The 23,926-nt window shown below is 41.6% G+C and overlaps 1 protein-coding gene across 2 annotated transcripts in view; it reads right to left on the bottom strand.

Annotated features, from left to right (window-relative positions):
* CDHR1 (cadherin related family member 1) overlaps positions 1-23,926 on the bottom strand; it is a 148,736-nt gene that overhangs the window by 88,866 nt on the left and 35,944 nt on the right. For both annotated transcript variants that reach the window (XM_030204878.1, XM_030204879.1), the window contains exons 5-6: positions 11,520-11,609; positions 5,584-5,670 (exon numbers count right to left, since the gene is read on the bottom strand). In XM_030204878.1, the coding sequence (XP_030060738.1) occupies positions 5,584-5,670; positions 11,520-11,609 (177 nt within the window). The remainder of the gene's footprint in view (positions 1-5,583; positions 5,671-11,519; positions 11,610-23,926) is intronic.

The following is a 23,926-nucleotide window of genomic DNA, read 5'->3' as shown; positions in this document are numbered from 1 at the left end:
ATAGTAGTAGTAATTGGATAGAGTGCAGCAATATGTCTATGCTACTCGATTAGTGCAGGCATGCCTACTCTCCACGCCCAGACATGCCTCCCTCACTGGAAGATAAAAAGTATTTCCAGTGTGGGATTAGAACACGCTAAGCTGAACACTAGTACAGGATGCCTCAGTGTTTCCCGCGGTAATGCTCTTTTAGCAGACGGTATGACCGCAATAGGCCTACTGTGGCTTAGTAAAAGGGCCCCTTAGACTTTGTTGTACCAAACTCTGGGGTCATTTTACTAAGCCATGGCAAAAAGTGGCCTGTGGCAGTGTGGGCACGTGTTTTTGGCGCTTGCTGGTCCACATTTTACCTTGTCTGGGAAAAAAGGGCTTTTTTCAATGGGCCAGGAAAAGGGCCTGAGGTAAAATTGAAACCAGAGCATACCTATTTATGGCCTAAGCTCTTAACGCCACCTATTGATCAAGTGGAAGGGCTCACACGCCTCACATGTGATGTAGGCACACACCAACTACTGATTAATGCTGGAAATGCCGCACATGGTAGGAAATAAAAAAATAAATTGTCCAGGCAATATAGGCATGTGTTAAATCCAGAATTACCACCAGGGGGCATACACGCCTGGCGGTAGTCTTGTTTTGGCATGTGCTGCACACGTGTAGAGCCTACCACACCTTTATAAAAGGGCCTCTCTGTGTGGAGGTATTTATTTTTGGAGATATCTAACTTTTCAAAGTCTGTGAATTATTTGGAGGGAGTAGGATTTGCATTCTTAAGTATGCATTCAATTTATTAACACACCTTAAAAAAACATGTGTGTACAAAATTGATTGAATATGCAATAACCTATAAATTAATATAAGTATAATTGATTTTTACTCATTAAAAACTACTAATGCACAATCAAATGTTTTTATTAAACTGAATATGTAAAACACACAAAATCCCTCCTCCTCCCCCAAAAAAGTTCAGACAGTTTTCAAAATTTCTGAAGCGAACCAAATATTTTTTGACAATGTACATTCCTAGGGAGAACACAGGTAGGAACAAAGTTGGATCTTGTAGAAAAGAATTGTATGTGGCATGCATTAATTTATGCTGCTACAAATAAGTGCTAAGCTAATTTTATAAATATTTTCTTGTGTGTATATGTAAATATATGTGCATATAGTGTGTCTCATACAACTACCCTCCATATAAAGTACATCAGTCAATATTCAGCCCACGGTGCTCAGTGATTTTTTAAACACTGACTGCAGTGGGCAGATTTAGTTCCAGATATTCTTATGAGATCCCGGATGACATTGTGGATTCTGTTGACTGGTAGTGCTACATTTCATATTGTCAGTTATTCATTGTTGGTGGCAAGGTTCAAAAAGATTGGAATGGGGGGGGGGAGGTAGGCTTTCCTCGGTATATTTCATATTTAAATATTCAAACTGAAGTATTAGAACTGGATAGAAAGATGCTCATTGTTTTTTCCAGGAAGTTGGGGACTTCCTAAGGGTGCGACATTTTCTCTCCTGATTTTAATCTACTTATGAAATCACTTAGAAATGTAATTGGTCAGTTTTGTTCAGATCCTTTTTCTTCCAGTTATATTTTCTCTTGGGAACAAATACAATACAAGTTTTGGAAAAGATCAATCATTTTTGAATAGATTTGTTACTAGATGAGGAACAATAAATTGAGCTTGAATCCACCCAAAACAGTTGTTGTACAGGTGCAAAAAGGAGGCATGGTTTCTGAGAAACCTAAATTTTATATTGATGATCAAGAAGTTAAAGATCACTTGGTGAATTTGACTGTAAGATTAGAATGTGTCTTAATGTTGGATGCACAGGTAATTTTCATTTGCATCAGCTAAAATTGATGAGTTCAATACTCAGCATAGTTTAAGCAGGCATAAAAGTAAGTAGTACTACAAAGTCTACCAGTAGAGGTTGCAGCAGCCATTTTGAAGCCAAATCTAGCATCGGCAGGAGTAATTGGAGAATTATCCTGCCTGGACAACCCCCCCCCCCCCCAGACCACCAGGAATAGTAGGGTAGGCTCAAGGGGACCTTAGAGATGAGTGAGTGGGGATGCTTCTGCACATGGTGTCTGGAAAGGGTCCAATGCTATTGGAAAACTCCAGGAAGGGCCTGATGCTCTAGGCAGGTCAGGACCGTAAAGGAGGAAAGTCAGGGAGTCCTTACAAATCCTCTTATGCAGGTCCCGGCTGATATTCAGCCAGGACCTGCACAAGTGCTGGTTAACAGGAGAGAGAGTTGCCAATCAAAACACCAAGATATAAAAGCTTGTCTTTAATGGGAATTTCTATGTGGTTAAAGACTATTTGTGGTGCATGCAAATCTATCTCACGAGTATTCGTGTGGATATCCTGAAAACCTGACTAGCTGAGGTGCCCCCAGGACCAGGTTTGGGAATCACTGTTCTAAGGTTTCTGCATCGGCCTCAGAGTCTTTTACTGGGGAAAAAAGCCTGTATGGTCTACATAATATTATCATTTGTGCAGCAGGTCAGCTGTTTTCTATGTCTGTTTCATTCTGTGATATTACAGTTTTATTAAACTAGAGCTAGCAATGGAATATGCCCTTGCTGCAATCTGATGTAGCTATTGTAATTTTCAGCAGAAACATCAACATACCATACTTATAGCAAATGATGCGAATGTAATGTTACTACATCAAAGAGTGTTCTATAATGAGCAACAGTTCTAGGGATGAAATAACCTTAAAAATCAGCAAAAAAGAACAAGTCAATGACTTTTATAAAAGTCACAGACAGCAAGACCACTGTGACACAATTAGACCTTTAGAGTTAAATTTTCATACTGATTTCTGCTGAGTCAAAGCTTTTTCCTTTGCAAATTGGCTGTCTGAACATCAAGTCGCATACTTGACAATGTGTTGACTTTTAGCTACACTGAAAGAAGGTGTTACTGGGGCACATTAAGGTCTGTGGAGGGAAAGCATATGTACAGATTGTATTTTCAAATCTATGTTGTGCTTTTCAAGTAAAAGTTTACCCAATTAAAAAAAGGTGCAAATGACTTAGCATACTGTATACTCATGACACTTTTCAGAGAAAGTGAATGTGTGCTATCACTTTCAGAACTGGTGCAAAGTCAGCAATTAAAAATAAAGTTACATTATATGAAATTGCATCAGATCAGGGGTTCTCAACCCAGTCCTCAGAACACACCTAGCCAGTCAGGCTTTCAAGATACCCCTAATGAATATGAATCAGATAGATTTGCATAGAATATTTATTTTTGTTACATTTGTACCCTGTGTTTTCCCACTCATGGCAGGCTCAATGCAGCTTACATGGGGCAATAGAGGGTTTAAGTGACTTGCCCAGTGTCACAAGGAGCTGCCTGTGCCTGAAGTGGGAATTGAACTCAGTTCCTCAGGACCAAAGTCCACCACCCTAACCACTAGGCCACTCCTCCACAATTAGGTAGTGCATGCAAATTTGACTCATGCATATTCATTGTGGATATCCCAAAAACTTGACTGGCTAGTTTATCCCCCCTGCATCAGACACTTAAATCCCGCAAAAGCCTTATGCATTCAGAAGAAACACTAGGCCTTCCCAGGATGATCACAATATATCACCAAAATATATTCAGTTCATCGATCCATGACAAATTTTTGAAATTATTTATAATTTGTTGTTTGTCTCAGGATAGTAGAAAACTAAATAAGATCCTGATGGAGTATCATAATTTCTGATTTATATTTCAATCAGATTAGATATATAGGGCTCCTTTTACAACGGCGCACTAGCCTTTTTGGCATGCACTAAAAATAAGCATGTGCTAGAGATGCTCATATATTCCTATGGGTGTCTCTAGCATGTAGCGCATGCCAGGGGCGTAGCCAGATCTTGATGGGAGGGTGGTCCAGAGCCTGAGGTGGAGGCACAGTTTAGCCCTCCGCTGACCCCCCCTGCTGCCGCTGACCCTCCCCCGCCACCTTTGACCCCCACTCGTCACCACCAGGACTCACAGAGACAGATCAGCGAATGCGCCAGACCCCTGACAGCAAAGGTACCTGGCGGTGGCGACAGGAGGAGGGGTTGAAAGTGGTGGGGGAGGGTTGCCAGCAGGGGGTTCAAAAGTAGAGGGGGCCAGGGCTAAATCTGTGGGGGCCCATGACCCCGTGGCCCCAACTAGCTATGCCCCGGTGCACGCTAATCATTAGCACGTGCTAAAAACGTTAGTGCACCTTTGTAAAAGACCCTCATAGCTAGGTGTTTGGCCATAAAGAATAAGGAATACCAAAGAACACAGTTTTAAAATAGCAAGGGTTTCAACAGGAAGCCAATTAAACCTTAAGAATAATGGTGCATCTTTTTTCAAATTCGGAAACTAAATATTAAGCACGCTGCAATATTTTATAATGTTTGCTACTTTTCCTGAATAGATAATCAGGCTTATTTTCGAAGGAGAAGGGCGCCCATCTTTCACACAAATCGCAAGATAGGCGTCCTTCTCACAGGGTCACCCAAATCGGCATAATCGAAAGCCGATTTTGGGTGTCCTCAGCTGCTTTCCGTCGCGGGGACGACCAGTTCATGGGGGCGTGTCAAAGGCACAGCGAAGGCGGGACTGGGGCATGCCTAACACGTGGGCGTCCTCGACCCATAATGGAAAAAAGATGGGCGTCCCTGACGAACACTTGGACGACTTTACCTGGTCCTTTTTTTCTTACGACCAAGCCACAAAAATGTGCCCTAAATGACCAGATGACCACCGGAGAGAATCGGGGATGACCTCCCCTTACTCCCCCAGTGGTCACCAACCCCCTCCCACCCTCAAAACATTAAAAAAATATATATTTTTCCAGCCTCTATGCCAGCCTCAAATATCATACGCAGCTCCATGAGAGCAGTATGCAGGTCCCTGGAGCGGTTTTAGTGGATAAAGCAGTGAACTTCAGGCAGGCAGACCCAGGCCCATCCCCCCTACCTGTTACACTTGTGGTGGTAAATGTGAGCCCTTCAAAACCCACCACAAACCCACTGTACCCACCTGTAGGTGCCCCCTTCACCCATAAGGGCTATGGTAGTGGTATACAGTTGTGGAGAGTGCGTTTTGGGGAGCTCAGTACACAAGGTAAGGGAGCTATGCACATGGGAACAATTTCTGATGTCCACTGCAGTGCCCCCTATGGTGCCCGGTTTGTGTCTTGGCATCTCAGGGGGACCAATGTACTATGAATGCTGGCTCCTCCCATGACCAAAGGGCTTGGATTTGGTAGTTTCTGAGATGGGCGTCCTCGGTTTCCATTATTGCGGAAAATTGGGGATGACCATCTCTAAGGAAGACCATCTCTAAGGTCGACCTAAATTTTGCGATTTGGGCGTCCCCGACCGTATTATCGAAACGAAAGATGGACGCCCATCTTGTTTCGATAATATAGGTTTCCCCACCCCTTCACCGGGACGTCCTGCGAGGACGTCCTCAGGAAAACCTGGGCGCCCCTTTCGATTATGCCCCTCAATGAAATGTAAAAGTTTAAAAAACATGTGTCTTAATATCTCATGAAATAAATATTAATAGAACATATATTTACCTGGAGGAAATAAGTAACACTACCTCCAGAACCAGTGTCTTTATCAACTGCTTCAATCTTTAAAATGCTGCTTCCAGAAGGCGTGTCCTGTTAGTAAGAGACATTGAACATGTGAAGGAAAACAAATTATTTGCAAAATTGTTGAATGCTAGTTGTATTATTTGGAAAAGAACAGGAATAAAGATCAGACTAGAGATGAAAACAAACAGTAGTAGTCTCTACAGCAGGGGTTCTCAACCAGTTCTCAGAACACACTTAGCCGGTTAGGTTTTCAGGATATTCAAAATAAATATGCAGGAGATAGATTTGTATACAATGGAGGCTGTGAATGCAAATCTATCTCATGCATATTCATTGTTGATATCCTGAAAATCTGACTGGCTAGGTGTTTTCTTAGGAGTGGGTTGAGAACCCCTGCTCTACAGAATATGAGAGAGAGAGACTGAGATAAGCATTGAAGACATAGTGAATGAGAAGAAACAGGATTTATTCAAATTTAGAAAAAATAATTTATGCTATTTATAATGAAGTGAAACTAAAGTGTGTTCTTAGGTACACTTCTAGAGAAGAGCAAAAATGAAAGTAGGGGAGGACCAATACAATTCCAACTCAAGGGTAAAAAGCAACTTTTATTAGTCAGACTCAACACAGATCTGCATTTCGGAGTGGGGGCACCTGTCTCAGGAGTCAACAAATCAATCCAGATAAGCATTTGAAAAAAACCTAAAAAACAGTGTCTTTGGTAATACAAACACCAAGAATGTAAAATATTGTCTGCAGTAACTAAATTTAACTATTCAGCATTGCTGTTCCTTGTGACCATGTTTTTTGAGACCTGCAGTTTAGTTGATTTGTTGACTCCTGAGGCAGGCACTCCGTGCCAAAATGCAGGTTGGCATTGATTGCTTTTTACTGAGTTGGAATTGTATAGTCCTCCCCTACTTTCATTTTTGTTTTATGGCTGGAGTCAAAGGTTTTCTCTTCTTCTTTTTGACACTTCTAGAGAAGACATTTTTATATTTGCAACCATGCTCTCTATATATAATTCTAATTTAGTATTTTATAAATGTAATTCATTGTAGTTTTTTTTTTTTGTTACATTTGTACCCCACACTTTCCCACTCATGACAGGCTCAATGTGGCAGGCAATGGAGGGTTAAGTGACTTGCCCAGAGTCACAAGGAGCTGTCTGTGCCTGGAATCGAACTCAGTTCCTCAGGACCAAAGTCCACCACCCTAACCACTAGGCCAGTCCTCCACTCGTGTATTCAGGTCTGTTCTGACATGATATTGTATAGAAGAATCAAAAAACTAGTCCACAAATTTAATATGAGGATGTTGTAAGCAAACACACACATGTCCAAGAATGATATAAACTTTCTAACTTTACTTAGATCAACAACGTAGTAATATGGACTATCTGAAGGTTACTTGCAACTTCAGCGGTGTATATCCTTCACACCAAAAGTGTTTCTAACACTACACATCCTCATTTGTCTAATTTACTATCTCCAGATATTTTAGTAATATTTCAAATAATTATTTAAAAAATCATAAAGAACTTATCTTAAAAAGCATTCAGGGACCAACTATCAACATGAATCATGTTTCAATAGCTGTGCTTCAGAGAAGATGGTCACCTTTCAAATAACTCTCACACATTCCATATAGTGTTGCCATAGCTGTTTTTAATATTTTTTTGCAATACACAGCCTTGCATTTTTGTAATACATATTAAATATTTTTTTTAATATTGAAGTTTAAAATTTAAGATAAAGATTAATAAAATATCTGGAGATAGTAAACTGGACCAATGAGATTGTGTAGGAGAGGCATGGAGGTTCTCTGGTTGCAAGGTAAGGGGAAGAAAGCCAGAGATCAACTACACTCTGTCAATTGGACAATTAAAAACAATACACAAAAAAAGGAACTCTATTTCATATAGCACAGAAGGTAATAAATAGAAATAAAACAAAATACAGAAAAGAAAATAAGATGATACCTTTTTTTATTGGACTAACTGAATACATTTTTGATTAGCTTTCAAAGGTAACCCTTCTTCTTCAGATCAGAAATAAACAAATGCTGATAAATAGCATTATATATAAGTGAAACATCAAAGCATTTCAATGACAGTCTTCAAAGGAAGAGGGTGGGGTGGGTAAGGTGTGAAACATGGGAGCTGGGTAGATGAGAGACAGGGAGAGATGCATGTAGATAAGAGGGTGACAGCAGTAGAATGTTATGGTTTATAATGGGCTAGGCAACCCAGATCTTTGTTAAGTCCTGTCTGGTGGGTGTCAAAAAATTTAATCATTCTGACATCAAATTGGATTGTCTTAAAGTTTCCTTTTAGTATTCTCACCATAAAATCATTGATACAGCGTTCTGGTTTTGTAAAGTGCTGTCCCACAGAGGTAACAGCCTGGTAGGCATTGACATTTTTCATATGATGTCTATGTAAATTAAATTTTGTCATTAGCATCTGACTTGTTTCTCCAATATAGCACCCTTCTTCACACTTTTTATATTGAATGATATATACCACATTGGAAGATGAGCATGTGAAGGATTCCTTTATGTTGATATTTTTCCTTTGTGAATGACTCTGGGTTCCTGCGAAATGTGATGGCACAGTTTGCAGCTGGATATAGTGCAAGGATGTGTGCCACTATCTTCTTTTTGAGCTTCTATCAGGAGCTTGCTTTTCAATAGTTTGTGTTTTAAGTTGGATGGCTGTCAGAAGGCCAGCACTGGTGGAGATGGGAATATCTGTTTCAGTAGTTCATCCTCCTGGAGTAGTGGCTGTAGATCTTTTATGATTTTTCTCAATTTTTCTAGCTCTGGGTTGTGTGTCACTACAAGAGGGATTCTGTCTTTGGCTTTCTTTTCCTTGTACTGTGATAGGTTTTCCCTGGGTATTTTAAGGCAGGAGGCAACATTCTTGGAAACTATTTTGGGATTGTAACCTTTTTGTTTAGTCAGGATTTTGAAGTTTTTATCTCTGTCCCCTGGGTCAGAGCAGATACGGTGGTATCTTGTGGCTTGGCTTTTTATAATGTTTGTTTTTTGTATGTGAAAGGTGGCAGCTTGAGTTGTGGATGTAACTGCATTTGTCTGTAGGTTTCCTGTATATATATATATATATATATATATATATATATATATATATATATATTACAGAGAAATAAAATAAAAAAACAACAGGGTAAAGGAAAGAGGATCTGTGTGACCTGTCGAACCGCTATCAAACAACATCCTCCATGTAGCGTTAAACGTAGGGAAGGATGATTCAAGTTGGAACCCTATGGGAAGATAATTCCATAGATGTGGACATAGGAAAAGAAAAGCACAATCCCTAGTAGATTCTAGGTAGCTTGCAGAGATTTATGGACGAGCCAGATAACAATCAGTTGAGGTACACAGGAAGCATGGAGTAGACAAGAGAAATAACGGAGAGGCAAAGTTTTGGGGGAAAGCTGATATGCAGCCTTATATACAAGGGACAAACTTTGAATTAAACATGATAAGAAACATAAGAATACAACATTATATGTTGGCATACTGAGACAGACTGAAGGTCCATCAAACCCATCATCCTGTTTCCAACGGTGACCAATCCAGGTTACAAGTACCTTGCAAGATCCCAAAACAGTACAATTCGTTTTATGCTGCTTATTCTAGAAATAAACAGTGGATTTTCCCGTCCATTTAAACCCCACTAAGCTAACTGCTTTTAGCACATTCTCATTTTTAGAAATATGTTAAAAAGCAGCAGCCCTAGCACAGAACCCTGTGGAACCCCACTATCTACCCTTCTCCATTGAGAAAACTGATCATAGTGCTCTTCAAATGCTGCCTTCACAACTCAAAAAACTGCATGCAGTACTTCACCTTCTCAATAAAAGTACTTTCTTTGACTTAGTAGTACCTGAAGTCATGATGTTAATCAGTATTTTAGCTCACATGAAGCTGAAAGTCTGGTTTAAGATTTTATTATTATTTTATATTAATCAAATGTCCTTGATTTTGCTTTAACCAAGTTTTGAAATATCATTGTTCCACAGAATACATAAAGCTAAGACCCATATCTTGCTGAGGTCCAAGTACATTTCTTCAGTGTCTCTCATTTGGGAACAGCGATGGTGTGACAGAGATATAAAGGTCGATATTCAAAGTGATTTAACAGGCTAGAAATGGAATCCTGGGGCTATCCGCTGTTTGGGGCTATCCACTGATGTTCAATGGCACCTAACCGTTTATCCCAGGATTCTATATAGCTCACGTAGCATTCTGTGCCAAATTCCAATTTGTTTTCTATAACAATACATATAACTTAATTGGCTTAACAAGCTAATCAGCGTTATTAACAGCACTTAACAAGTAATATTGAGAACTAATTGGCAATAGAATTTATGTGCACAACTTGCTAAGTGTATTCTGTAACATACTGCACCTAAATCTTAATGCATGCAGACAAAAAGGGGCGTGGTTATAGGTGAGGAAATTGGAGTTTCGAAGGTGTTCTAAAATTTACGTGTGCTGTTATGTAGGAGCAAAGCAAGCACTACTGAAGCACTATGAGCACTATTGCCCAGCTATCCATGTACCTCTATGGAAGCATATATGGCCTTCTACATACATGAAAATCCAGCATTAATAACCTGATTACAATATGCAAACTCAGACATTTCATCTATAAAGCCTCTAGAACAATGCGGAGACATCAGTTCTAATAGAGGCACAATTCTTGTTTACTATACTTGGAAGCTGCTGATAAATTCACAATGTTCCAGGACAATTAGGCTGTTATCAGAATTGACGTCAATGCAGGACTCTTGGAGACACTGAAGCTGGTCAACATGTACTTGTTTATGTTATTCCAAGGACAGAAAGTATATCAGCAGTACAGATACAGCTTCTGATTTCTCTATAAAAAGGAGTTCTTATCAGAGATAGCTGCTGCTATGCCAACATCTTCCTTGAGGAGCAGCCCTGAATTGGAGAGACTGACCATCTGAGGGACACATTGACATCTGAAGGACTGCATCAGGTTATGTGCCATGTATCTTTGTATTAGTGCTCTGGGGTTAGAGTCACTCTTTGTACTTCAGAGTCTAGTTAGGGACTTAGGTGCATTTACTCTAAGCTATTTCTGTAATGGGGTTGTCTTTGTCTTTAATCCTGTCTTCTTTATATTATTTGCTGCTATGACAAACAAAATAATACCCTATTTTTATAACACTTGAGTGTAAAGTTAGTTCCTTCTCTCATCTTAGCACAGTGACACCAGACTTACTAATGTAAGACTTGTTTGGGATCCATTTTTGTCATACCCCAATCAGGTGCCAGGTACCCCAATGGTACCCCAAACAGAGTGTGAATATAGCCCTCTGCACCTAAATCTATGCGTCGGGATATATGCCATGGTTTTGCTGGTGTAAATGGAGGTGCATAGTTCTGTGCACTAGGATATCAAGTAAGCATATTCTATATACCGTGCCTAAATTTAGGTGCCATTTATAGAATACGCTTAAACAGAAATCTTTTCAGTGCATATTTTTCAGGTGCCATATATAGAATCTGGCTCTTTGTGCTGCTGAATATCATTTCAGACTGAAACTCAAAGCCAGAAGTCTGTGGGCAGAATCAGTATTTATGCAGTTAAGTGCCGATATTCAGCAATTAACTAAGTTTAGCGGTCAAATCGGACCACATAAATGTCCTTCCTATCTTTATGTAGTGTTGCTTATGCAGTTAAGTGCTGAATATCACACTTAACACATAAGAGATAGCTGACTACATAAAACTGGATAGTAAACAGTGGTGCCTGAAAATGGATCAACACTGCATATCTGAGAATAATACCAGTGGTGGCTAAAATAATGCTCATCGTCAGCGGCAGAATATCGTCCCCATGGAAAAAATAGGCTCACCTCTGAGACTTTGATAATATATGGCGTGTTGAGAAATTCTGGACTTTCATCATTGGCATCTGTTACAAGGATTCTGACCTTTTCAACAACCTAAAGAAGAGAATAAAAAGTATTATTAATTAGTTATTTTGCACATTACTATTTCTCTGGGCAAACAAAAGGTACAAAATAGCTTGGAAATAAAAGATAGAAAAATGGTTGAGACAAGGCATTGCGACCTACCTGGTCTGTAAGAATCATACAGTATTCTCAACTTGTAGGTATAAAATATTGGAGCAGACTTCACTTCAGGTCAAAAGTTTAAAAAGATTAGGGGTCTTCTCTATAAACAGTGCTAAATAGCATATCAGGCAATAATGTAATCCTATTTTCACTACAAGGGTTATACTCTCTTTTAATTAGTCACCGCTATCATGTAACCAACTTGACTAATGTTTTGTCTTTTACTATATTATTAAACGTATAACAGTATACATTCCTTCATTATTATTTATTGCTTAACATATTTTTACAACCATACTTTCAAACAAACAAATAAAACTCACGTCCCCCCCATTAGACAAATCTCCTCAAATACCAGTCCTCTGGGCTTATGATATAATCATGTCCACATATCGTGTTATCCACAATGGTCTCTTAAGTTCTAACTCTCCAGGTTACATCACCTTATTATATGCAAATACTAGCACCACTTCATTGTATCCAGAGTATATATTCCAATGGCAACTTCACTTAGTCCAAATGATGGTAATCAATATTTGAACTTTGAAAATTTTTTCTCGCTGTAACCTTGACATTAAACTCCAATAGATGTGAAATCTTCACAATATAAGTCCTCACAAGGAGACTTGTCCGGGTCTGAACCACACGTGTCAATCATATTCACTCATCAATCAGGTCTCTACACAGGCCGTGTTTCATTTTCCTTCTTCAGGAAAGCACCATTTATAAAATTTGGGAGATAATGTGCACTCTTTAAGAAGAATGCAGAACTGCTAGGCACACGCTCACTGGTATTAAATAATATGAGCAGGCAACTATCAGTTGCACATAAATGCAAGGGAGTGTGTTCAGGGGATGGTGCATAGGCAGGGCATGGACATGTCAAACATTTATATACTTAGGTTATTGAATACTTTTATTTACATGTTAAAGTGTAACCTTTAGGTGCCCACATTTATGCCTACTATTGACATGGCGCAAGTGGACATGCCTAATTGCTAGCACGTTAATGCCAACTTGAACTAATCCTATATAATAATTTGCACCTCCAACTTTCCATGTCTGGCTGCCTGGGTTCGTAACATCTCCTGACGTCAGCCAGCCTCCAGCATTCCATTCCCCCTCACTGTCCCGCCCTTGCATCAAGACGTAAGGACGTCAGAGGGCAGAACAGTGAGAGGGAAGGGAACGCTGGAGGCAAGCTGACGTCAGGAGGGATGTTACGAATGGAACGGAAGCCAGCGCCAGCCAGCCAGCCACAGAATATTCAGGTACAAATCGAGGGGAGGAGAGAATCGCGGGACATTGAGGGGAGGCAAGGAAGGAGGAAGGGAAGGGAAGGGGAGGGCAGAGGAGAATTGATGAATATGGATGGGATGGGAGGATAGGTGAGGAGAGAATTGCGAGAGAATCGCGGGACATGGATGGAAGGACAGTAGAGAAGAGAATCGCTGGACACGGATGGGAGGGCAGGGAAGAGGAGAATCGCTGGATATGGAGGGGAGGAGGGGGAGGGGAAGAATTGCTGGACATGGAGGGGAGGGCAAGGGAGAGAGAGAAAAAAAAGCTTACATGACAGCCTTCCTAGGGCCCATTTCATTGTTGAGGAAATGGGCATGGTTCCACTAGTATTCTATAATGTAATGTGGGGTCCCCGATTCCATTGTAGACTTTGCACTCATCGTTCTTCATTTTGGTGCCTGAATTTTGGCACCCTTTAAAGAATTGACCCCGATGAATATTGTCATTTATACTTTGAATATATTTTTATTTTACATTTACATATATTAACATAAACGTTCAATCGCAATATTTTAACAGAAAAAATATAATACTAAATTGAAGTAATAAATCATTTCCACTTTGTCCACAATATCAGGTCCAAGTACTAGGAAATAATAGAACACCAGAAAAAACAAAATTATATAATCAATGGGGCAGATGAGAGCCTAGTGCTCACAGCCGATATATAGCGATCAATTATTAGGTGGAGCCAAGGTATCTAAAGCTCTCTCCTTTGAGTTAATATATTCCATCAGTTTTTTGGGGTCATAAAATACATAATTATTTGAATTGAATGATATTAAACATCTGCAAGGGAATTTTAACATAAACGTTCCACCTAAATTAAGAACTCTGGGTTTTAAAACCAAGAATTCTGTTCTTCTTTTCTGCGTTTCCCTAGCCAGATCAGGAAAAATTTTAATTTTTGAACCCAAAAAATTTGCATTTATATGACGAAAATAAATTTGAAACATATTATTTTTGTTTGGTTCTAATGCGAATGTCACTAGAAGGGTAGTCCTTTCTGTTATCACTTCCAGAGAATTTTCTAAGAATTCCGTCAAATTCATCACAGATTGAAGACCTATACTAGGTCTGGAAGTAGCTGTAATGTGTTGGGCTCTGACTATAGGGGGACACCCCTCAGTCAGAATTCCCAATACCTCTTTCAAGTATTTCTTTAGCAAATCAAGGGCTGAGGTAAGTGGTGACTTAGGAAAGTTCAAAAACCGTAGATTATTTTTCCTTCCTTGGTTCTCCAAGTATTCCAACTTATGATATTGTATATCTCTGTCCTTGATAGCCAATGAGGAAAAACGTTATAGATGGACTCTCTCTCCCTCTAATGATTCAGTACTTTGAGAGTAATTATCTACATTATCAGACAATGCTTGAAAAGATTTTTTCATTTCCAAAATTTTCCCTTTAAAAGTGTTAGATACCTAAAGGAGAGAAGCATTTAGTCCCTGGATCGCATCCCATAAGGTTTCTAGTGTTACCACAGTTGGTCTCATCGTCTCTTCATTGCTTCTGGGTGTGGATCCCTGGCTAGGGAGGAAAACAAGTCGAAACGCCTGGTTCACCTCCGCAAGATCTTCTCTCAGGGTTCGTACAGTCGAGGGTTCTCCCCTATCAGCGGTAGAAGCCAAGTCCCTGCCGGCGCCACCACTCACTGCATCTCCGTCGGCATGTGTCATCGTAGCAAGCTGAGGGTCTCCTTGCCTCCGAACTCCAAAATCCTCCAGAGTAGCCTGACGTATGGTCGGGGTCTCCAAAGGACTCGAGGAGGTAAGTATCTTTGGTTTCCCTTTCCTTTTCCCCATATTACAATGGGAAAATTCCAGTCAACCTCTTCAAGAGTTCAGGAGCCTCAGGAGATCATGTCTGCTCCAGCCGCCATCTTGGATCCGGGCTGAATATTGTCATTTTTACACAAAAGAAAATAGGGCATCATGAAATGTTCACATTCTACTTTAAAAAAAATAGGATCAAGTCCATCAGAGAAAAGGAACACAGTCTGGTAATATTTCCGTAGGAATAAAGACCTTCAGGAGCATTAAGTCTACCATAGATTTACCATAATAAAACAGTGGTGCAAATGCTTCTAAGAAGTCAGTGTCACAGCCTTGGGCCGTGCCTCCCACCCGACGCTCCTTCTTTCTTCTTGGCGAGTCCTGTGATGTTCGGGGTTCTCAGGTGGTGGTCAGGTCTGGCTAGGCACTAGTGCAGCTGCATCCGGCATCTGGTGGTGTTCCTCAGACTCTGTGCTGCTCCTGGGGTGCCCACAAGTGCCAAAGACCTGCCCTTATTGGGGCAGCATGCTGGACTTCTGAGGTCTTCTGGTCTTGGTGGCATCTAAAGCCTTCGCAATTTGATTGACTGCATACTTTGTTCTTTAGATTGTAAGTGCCTTTGAGCAGGGACTGTTCTTCCTTGTTAAATTGTACAGCGCTGCGTGACCCTGGTAGCGCTTTAGAAATGTTAAGTAGTAGTAGTAGTAGGTCTCCTGCCTTTATGTGCCTTCCCTTGTGTTCTTGCCTTGCTTTCTTGTCTCCAAGTTCCCGCCAAGCTCCAGTCCTGCCTTGTCTTAGAGTTCCTGCCAAATTACAGCCTTGTCTTATCCCCGAGTTCTTGCCTTGCCAAGTTCCAGCTTTGCCTTGCCTGTCTTGTCTCTTGTGTTTTCCAGTCCTGCCTGTCTCATCCAGCCTTGTCTTGTCTATTTCTAGCTTCTGCCTCGTCTCTTGCCTTGCCTGGATCCAGTTCTAGCCTTGCTTGCTTTGTCCTGTCTAGTCCTGCAAGCCTTGTCTTCAGTTCAAGTCCTGCTTGCCTTGTCTTCTGCCAAGCTTTATCTAGTACTATGCCTGGAGCTGTGCCTAGCCTGAGTGACTCGCCTGTCGTAGTCAGATCTGGCAATGGCCCAAAGGCTCACCACCCCTTGAACTGTGACAGTTTATTACAGTTTAGTAAATAACCACTGAAAGTAAATTTGTGCAATATTCTGCTGAATAATAAGGGGATAATGAAGAGGATACTTCATTTTGAGGCCAGAATGTAAAGGTATGCAAAGAACTAATTGGGATAACCAGTTAAGACAAATTTTTGTAATTCTCTTCTAGGATGCAACTTGTTTTGGTGCTCAAATAAAGCAAATTGCATACAAATGATCATACAATGAAGGAAATCATACCTGACTTGTTCAGAACTGTGGAATATATTAACTACTTGATTTTGTAATGCACAAACCTCATTATCCCTTTTTCAATATGCAAAGTTATACAACCTCTGGTAATCTCTATGGGGTTATTTACTAACCTGTATTAGCTCATTAACATGGGAAATAGCATGCACGAGCACAATAATGAGCATTATATTTTCTTTAACATGAAAATGTCAATAGCGTCATTAAATCTCACTTTAAGATGGAATTATATGGAAATCAAACAAATATGTGGGAAGGGTAAGATGTGGATAGACGTTACACAAAACAGGCTTACAACATTTAATGCTCATAAATGATAGCAAAGAAATTTAATTACATCTCCAGAGGTGTGATTAACTACTTTCTGTATTAATTTTTCATCTTCAAGGTGCATTATTCAATACTAGGAACCCTGACTGCCTTAGACAGCACACACATGTAAAGATTCCTGGTACAAATTAGCACCTTAGCATCTACCAGGATTCATTCCACTATGGCATCTTTTGGATTGAGCTTTATGGTGAAGGCAGTATTGTGAGGACACCAGCTGAAAGAGCAATAGAATCCACAGCAGTAGCCAGAGTGAAAACAGATAAAAGTGCAGCAGAGCCAACTTAACCTAGGCAGTCACCTAGGAAAGTAACTTCAAGGGGTCAGCAAAGATAAGCTGCATTCAAAGCAAAATAATAGTCCTGATAGACACACACAAATTCAAAAGAAATATCATCCTGTATTCTTGTGCACAAAGTTGGAATTTCCTACCAGTCCATTTACCGAGGTAAATGGCATGTGAAAATTTCCCTCATTAAGTACATAAGGCTTAGTTTTCAGTATGATTTAAGTGGGCATTAATGTTGCATTTAGTTATTGTAATAAGTGGTTGTTAAAATGATCAGTATTTTACCTATTGGATGCGTGCAAAAATCAACACAAATCTTTGGATTTGCACAATCTGTGTTCCGTATTCTCTCTTGTCTGAAGGATTGCATTGCTGGATATTTGATTCTTGACATTTATATTGATATATACTTTGAAGTTACTGCAATTCTACAACTAGATGCATGCAGTTTCGCATAGCGCATAAGTGCTATAGCGCATAATTGCAAGAGGCCAAACATGTGAATGGAGCATGGGAGGAGGATGGGTGTGTCTCCAATTTATGCACACAACTTATAGAATACCATAAGTTATTTATGTTGCATGGTGCTCTTTTGCATACCCATTAACACCAGCCATAGATAGTATTCTATAACAAAATCGTTATAGAATGGTGTCCCCTGCGCTGCATAGAATAGGTGCCCAGATTCTGTTATAGAATATTAAAACAAAAAAATAATAGGGACATACATAGTAAAACCAGAATAAATTAACTCAAATATACTTAACCAGAAATACTCCAGATAATCTTTTGAACAATATCAAAATCATTATATAAAAATATTATCACTCCTTTCACATTCACAACACTCATGCATACTGCTAACACCCTGACATAATAGTCATGCCTGTTCAGGAGCGTATTGCCTTTAAACTCTGCTCCTTGACCCATAAAATTATCTATGGGTTTGCCCCGGAGTATATGCACCCCTTGATCGACCTCCCGCCCAGGAATGCCAACCCTCCTGCTCGTTCCTTCCTCCACCTTCACTTCCCAAACTGTAAGGGTGTCAAGTACAAGAAGATCTTCGCCTCGTCTTTCCGCTATTGGAGTCCTAAGCACTGGAATTCTCTCCCGCAACACCTTAAAACTCAAGCGGACCACGCCCTCTTCAAGAAGTTGTTGAAGACCTACTTCTTTTGCCAAGACCTGCTCCTCACTTTATACCGCTGCTTGATGCACTCTCCCTGGCTCCTACCCTGCTAGTTCACCCTGTTAGATGCTTCTCCCCCTGCATACTCCTTGTATACTCTTCTAAGTTTTCCTATTCTGTATTTTATTTAATGTTTGTAAGCCACATTGTGCCTGCATGAGTGGGAAAATGTGGGATATAAGTGAACAATAAATAAATAAATAAATTGCACGCTATGTTGCCAGATACAGTCAGTTCACTAGCTTGTATTGCAAAATGTTTCAACCACTGAGGAGAAAATAAGTTCAACTCCGCTCTTTCTTTCTTTTACAGAATACCAGCGTAGCCTAACATTTATGTACTCAGTTATTTCAGTTAGGAGCAGGGACTTAGCCAGGCTTCAACAGGAGGGGGGGGGGGCAGAGCCCAAAGTGGGGGGGGGGCATATTTTGGCCTGCCTCCCTGCTGCTGCCGCCCCCTGCCTCCACTGCCCCCCTGCTGCCGCCACTGCTGCACAATGGTACCTTGGCTGGCGGGGGTTCCCAAGCCCTGCCAGCTGAAGCATTTGTTCCTCATTGGCCTCACATTGCCTTCCCTGCTCTGTTCTCAGTCTCGCTGTGCACACACGTTTTAATGAAACTGAGCATGCACAAAGTGTTGCACATGCCCAGTTTCACTAAAATGAGCATGCACAGTGTGAATGAGAAGAGCAGGGGAGGCAAGGCGGCGAGACCAGCATGGGACAAACTCTTCAGCAGCTGGTGGGGGTTGGGGACCCCGCCAGTTAAATCCAATGCATTTGGCTGGCCGGAACCGTATTATCGAAACAAAAGATGGCCGGCCATCTTTTTCGAAAATATGGGTCTGGCCAGCTGTTTGCGGCGCCGCCAAAATACATCGCTGTGATTGGCTGAGAGAGACCTGAAAGGGAATAATCAAAAGGGAGGGACATCCAAGTAAGTGGAGTTGTGGCCAAGTAGTAACAGCACTGGTCTTGTAATGCAGAGGTGGCTGGTTCAAATCCCACTGTTACTGTTAAAAAAGCTGTGAGCAAAAACAGTTTTGATTTCCCCGTTCGGGGAGAAAGACGGCCATTAAGGGAAAGTGCACATCAGGGATTTTTTAAATTTGTATGAAGTCTTTATTGAACATTTCTCAAAACAGTATCACAAAATACAGCACTCCAGAACAAGTAAGTCATAACATAACTGATCAGCAAGATCCTTTTTTTTTTTTACGAGCTGACCGACTAGCTTCCCCTCCTAGGGAAGGAAATTCACGCGCAAATGAGCAGCTCATCTGCATGCGATTTCCTTCATGCATGCCCTTCCCTTACTGATTTGCTAAGGGATCGGTAAGGGAAGTACTCTTCCGTGCAGTTTAGTGCACCTGGCTTTACATCTGCTCCAGGGACCTGCATACTGCTGTCATGGAGCTAGCTGGCATAGAGGCTGGCAAAAAAATGTTTTAAAGTTTTTTTTTGGGTGGGAGGGGGTTGGTGACCACTGGGGTAGTGTGGGGAGGTCATCCCCGATTCCTTCCGGTGGTCATCTGGTCAGTTTGGACACCTTTTTGAGACTTGGTTGTGAAAATAAATAGACCAAATAAAACCGGCCAAATGCTCGTCATCGGCGGTTTTCTTTTTTCCATTATCAGCTGAAGCCGGCCATCTCGTAAGCACGCCCATGTCCTGCCTTCACTACCCTGCCGACATGCCCCCTTGAAGTTTGGCTGCCTCCGCGACGGAATGCCGGCGAGTGTGTCCAAAAATCGACTTTCGATTATACCGATTTGGCGGGTTTCAGGAGATGGCCGGCCATCTCCCGATTTGTGTCGGAAGATGGCCGACGATCTCTTTCGAAAATAAGCTTGTAAATCGCCTAGACCAGATGGTATTCACCCTAGAGTACTGATAGAATTGAAAAATGAACTTGCAGAACTATTGTTAGTAATATGTAATTTATCTTTAAAATTGAGCATGGTACCGGAAGATTGAAGGGTGGCCAATGTAATGCCGATTTTTAGAAAAGGTTCCAGAGGAGATCCGGGAAATTACAGACCGGTGAGCCTGAAGTTAGTGTAGAAACTATTATAAAGAACAAAATTGCAGAGCATATTCAAAAGAATGGATTAATGAGACAAACTCAACATGAATTTAGTGAAGGGAAATCTTGCCTCACCAACCTATAACATTTCTTTGATGGGGTAAACAAACGTGTGAATTGATACTGTGTGTCTGGATTTTCAAAAGGCATTTGACAAAGTACCTCATGAAAGACTCCAGAGGAAATTGGAGAATCATGGGATAGGGGGTAGTGTTCTATTGTGGATTAAAAACTGGTTAAAAGATAGAAAACAGGCTGGGTCACGTGATGACTGCTTCCTGAACAGCAGCAGGAAGGGAGAGCTCCTTCGAATTCTTTGCAAAAACCAGCTTTTTTAAATCCTTTTTTACACCCCGAAGGTCCCAGAGCTAACGCGAAGGGTCAGAGAACTCACAGCACGAACCTGATCGCCACAGGTGAAACGGGACAAACGGTATGCCCACTAGAAACCAGGGCGCCATAAAACACAAGCACACTCCCACGGGAAAGGCTGCCAAGATGGCGATGTCTCCTGAATCCTTATCTGGGCCGGAGAAAAACGCGGGAGAGTGGGCGAAAGAGATATCCTCAACAGTAGCGGCGGCACTGGAGGACCGATTAAACAAAATCCACTCTGCGGTCGAGGAAATCAATGAGAAGTTTGACACGCAGGCCCGAAGGCTAACAGAGGTGGAACAGCGTGTGCTCGCCCAAGAAGAGATGACGACGGGTATGGCAGCCCAGATCGAAGCCCTGCAAAAAGAAGCAGCAGCTCTTAAAGCACAAGTGGAAGAACAAGAGAACAGGAATAGCAGCAACAATCTGCGGGTTGTAGGGCTTCCAGAGGAAGTGAAAGAGGGAGACCTTTACAAATTTTTCAGCGAATGGCTCCCTACGTAGTTGGGCCTAGGAGGAGGAACAGGCGCCTGGCAATGCGATCGTGTGCATCATATAGGGAGCCGGAAAGAAGGAGATAACAAACCCAGAACAGCAATTGCACATTTTTCCAACTGGCGGGAGAAAGAAGCGCTGTTGAAACAGGGGAGATCCAGAAAAGCGCAACTAGAATATAATGGCCATAAACTCTTACTGTTCAATGATTACTCATTGGCGGTGGCGCAGCTCAGACGAGCAATGGCTCCCACGTGCTCCCAGATGTACAGCAAGGGCATTAGATTTTCACTTCTTTACCCTGCGAAGCTAAGAGTGTGGCATGAAGGGAAATCCCTGATGTTCCAAGAAGCAGCAGAGGCCAAAGCGTTTATGGAAAGATTGAACAGAGAAGTCCCAGAAAGAGAATAACTATTGAAGGAGACACCTCTCCGGGGGACAGATCGAATGGGATATAATAGTTGGATTTAACTTTGAACTTCTTCCTTGTTGGCATAATGAGAACCTAGTTGGAAAGACCTGGTCAGAGGGCAACACTGGTATTAAGAGACTCCATGTGAAAGGGGTCAGACCTGAGTTATCAGGAGAAAAATTCATGCCCCCCAAACATGTTACAAAGTTATTAACAGGATATTATCAATGACATTGCATATACAAAGTCTGGAACCAAACGAGTGGGAGCTGTAGTAAGCATGGTCCTGATGAACTGGCGCAGTGGCGGATTAGTCCAGAGCTACGGAGAAAGGTGCAGAGTTCTCGAGCAAAGTTATAAAGATAATTCCAGCAAGTTATAAGAATGTTATGTATATAGGTTGTGATCTGTTAATTTTGATGTTGGGGGGTTTATTACGGAGTTAGGGGGTGTATGACTGGGCAAGGAGTTCGAGGGGGGAATGTGATGTATGTTTCTTGCTGTTTGAAGACGGGAAGGGGAAGGATGATGAAGAGGAGGAATCAGAAAGGGTTTGAAGGGGAAGAGGGAGGACAGGGAGGGAGAGAAGTTAGGGATTGTGTGAATGATGGGGAAGGAGATAACAAGGGGGAATTGGGAGGGGGAGGGATGGGTGGGGGGAGGATGGGATAAATTGCCTGCAGGGGGAAAGTAGGAGATGTCCTTTGATGGAAACCGAAATACAGAAGCAGAGGGTTTCTGGTGGGTCCAGCTGGGAGGCCCGCCGGGAACATGAAAAGAGAAGAGTGGATGACATGAGGATTATAGACTATAGAGTGGGAGATGGTTAATTTGAAGATAATATCTTTGAATGTAGATGGTATTCACTCCCCAGTTAAACGTACCAAAATACTGTCCTGGCTGAGAAAAGAGGGGGCGGATATCGCCTTTCTCCAAGAAACCCATTTGTCTAGCTCGGAACATATGAAACTGAAGAGAGGGTGGGTGGGAGAGGTGGCATATTCATCCTTTAACAGCAGGAAAAGGGAAGTTGTTGTTTTAGTACACAAACAACTGCCTTTAGCCATACATAAGGTATAACAAGATAATGAGGGAAGGTATGTCATAGTGATGGGTGAGTTGTGGGGCCGAAAGATCAGCCTTTGCAACGTATATGGGCCAAACACATACAACCATAAATTTTTCTCAGATATAGTGGCACAGATGGCGGTATACCCGGAGTACCAGAGAATCTTGGGGGGGGGGGGATCTTAATAATACTGCAGATCCTACTATTGATTGTAAACCAAGTAAACCCAAAACTAGGGGGTGGGACCATAAGGGAGTCAATTTTTTGATACACCAATTGGGATTGGTAGATGTTTGGAGAATTTTACACCCTTATGACTCAGACTTTACATTCTTCTCCATTCCACACAATTCGTATTCTAGAATAGATTACTTTCTTGTGTCACAGGCCTTGTTCCCGGTGCCAAAAACAGCACACATACTGGACAACACACTGTCAGACCACTCCGCTATCTCGTACTCCATAGAATATACCAAGGGGGCCACGGAGAGAGTGTGGAAGTTTTCCCCCTTCCTATACAGAGATGATGCGTTTAAAGCCTATTTGAGAGAGAAGTGGGCAAATTACCAGAGGGATAATAAAACCCCGGAGGTGAGTCCAACTGTATACTGGGAGGCAGCCAAGGTAGTATTGAGCGGTCACATTTTGGCATACACTGCTGGGAGAAAGAAAAAAACAGAGGCAGAGCTGTTAACATTGTCGGCTGAGTACCAGCAAGTGCGCAGACAACATATGGGCAGCATGGATAAAGAGCACAGGGAGAAATTGGGTCGGCTCCGCAAATGTATTGGTCAATTGCTTAATGCCAGAGTTGAAAGGGACATATATTTTCAGAGATTCAAATTTTTCAATGGGGAAACAACGCAGGGAAACTTATGGCAAACCTAGTGCGACCGTACAGGAAAAAAACAGATTGTTACATCAATAAAGGATAGTACAGGCAGAGTGTACCATGAAGAAGCTCAAATACATAAACAATTTGTTCACTATTACCAATCTTTATATGCAGTGCGGGAATTAGACCCATTACAGAGGGATGCTTTCTTTGAGGGCCTGCATTTGCCGCAGATGGACACAGATCAAGCACAACGATTAAGCGCCCCTATAACAGAGCAGGAGGTCAAGCAAGGCATTAAGGCATTAAAGCTAACTAAAGCCCCAGGCCCAGACGGATATGGGCCTGAATACTATAAAATTTTAATGGCAGATATTACTAAACCACTGGTTGACTTCTTTAATGGATTATCAGGGGGAGGGGCTGACGGACAGCACAACCAAAATCTAGCACATATTATATTAATTCCTAAACCAGGAAAGAACCCAGGGCAGGTGGGGTCTTACCGCCCCATATCCTTATTAAACCAGGATGTTAAACTCCTAGCAGCTATTTTAGCTCGAAGAATGAACCTATATCTGTCCAGGGTAGTACAGGAAGATCAGGCGGGGTTTGTTCCGG

The sequence above is a fragment of the Microcaecilia unicolor genome, chromosome 5, assembly GCF_901765095.1.
Source record: "Microcaecilia unicolor chromosome 5, aMicUni1.1, whole genome shotgun sequence".
NCBI lineage: Eukaryota > Metazoa > Chordata > Amphibia > Gymnophiona > Siphonopidae > Microcaecilia > Microcaecilia unicolor.
This window is presented reverse-complemented; position numbering and strand designations above follow the sequence as displayed.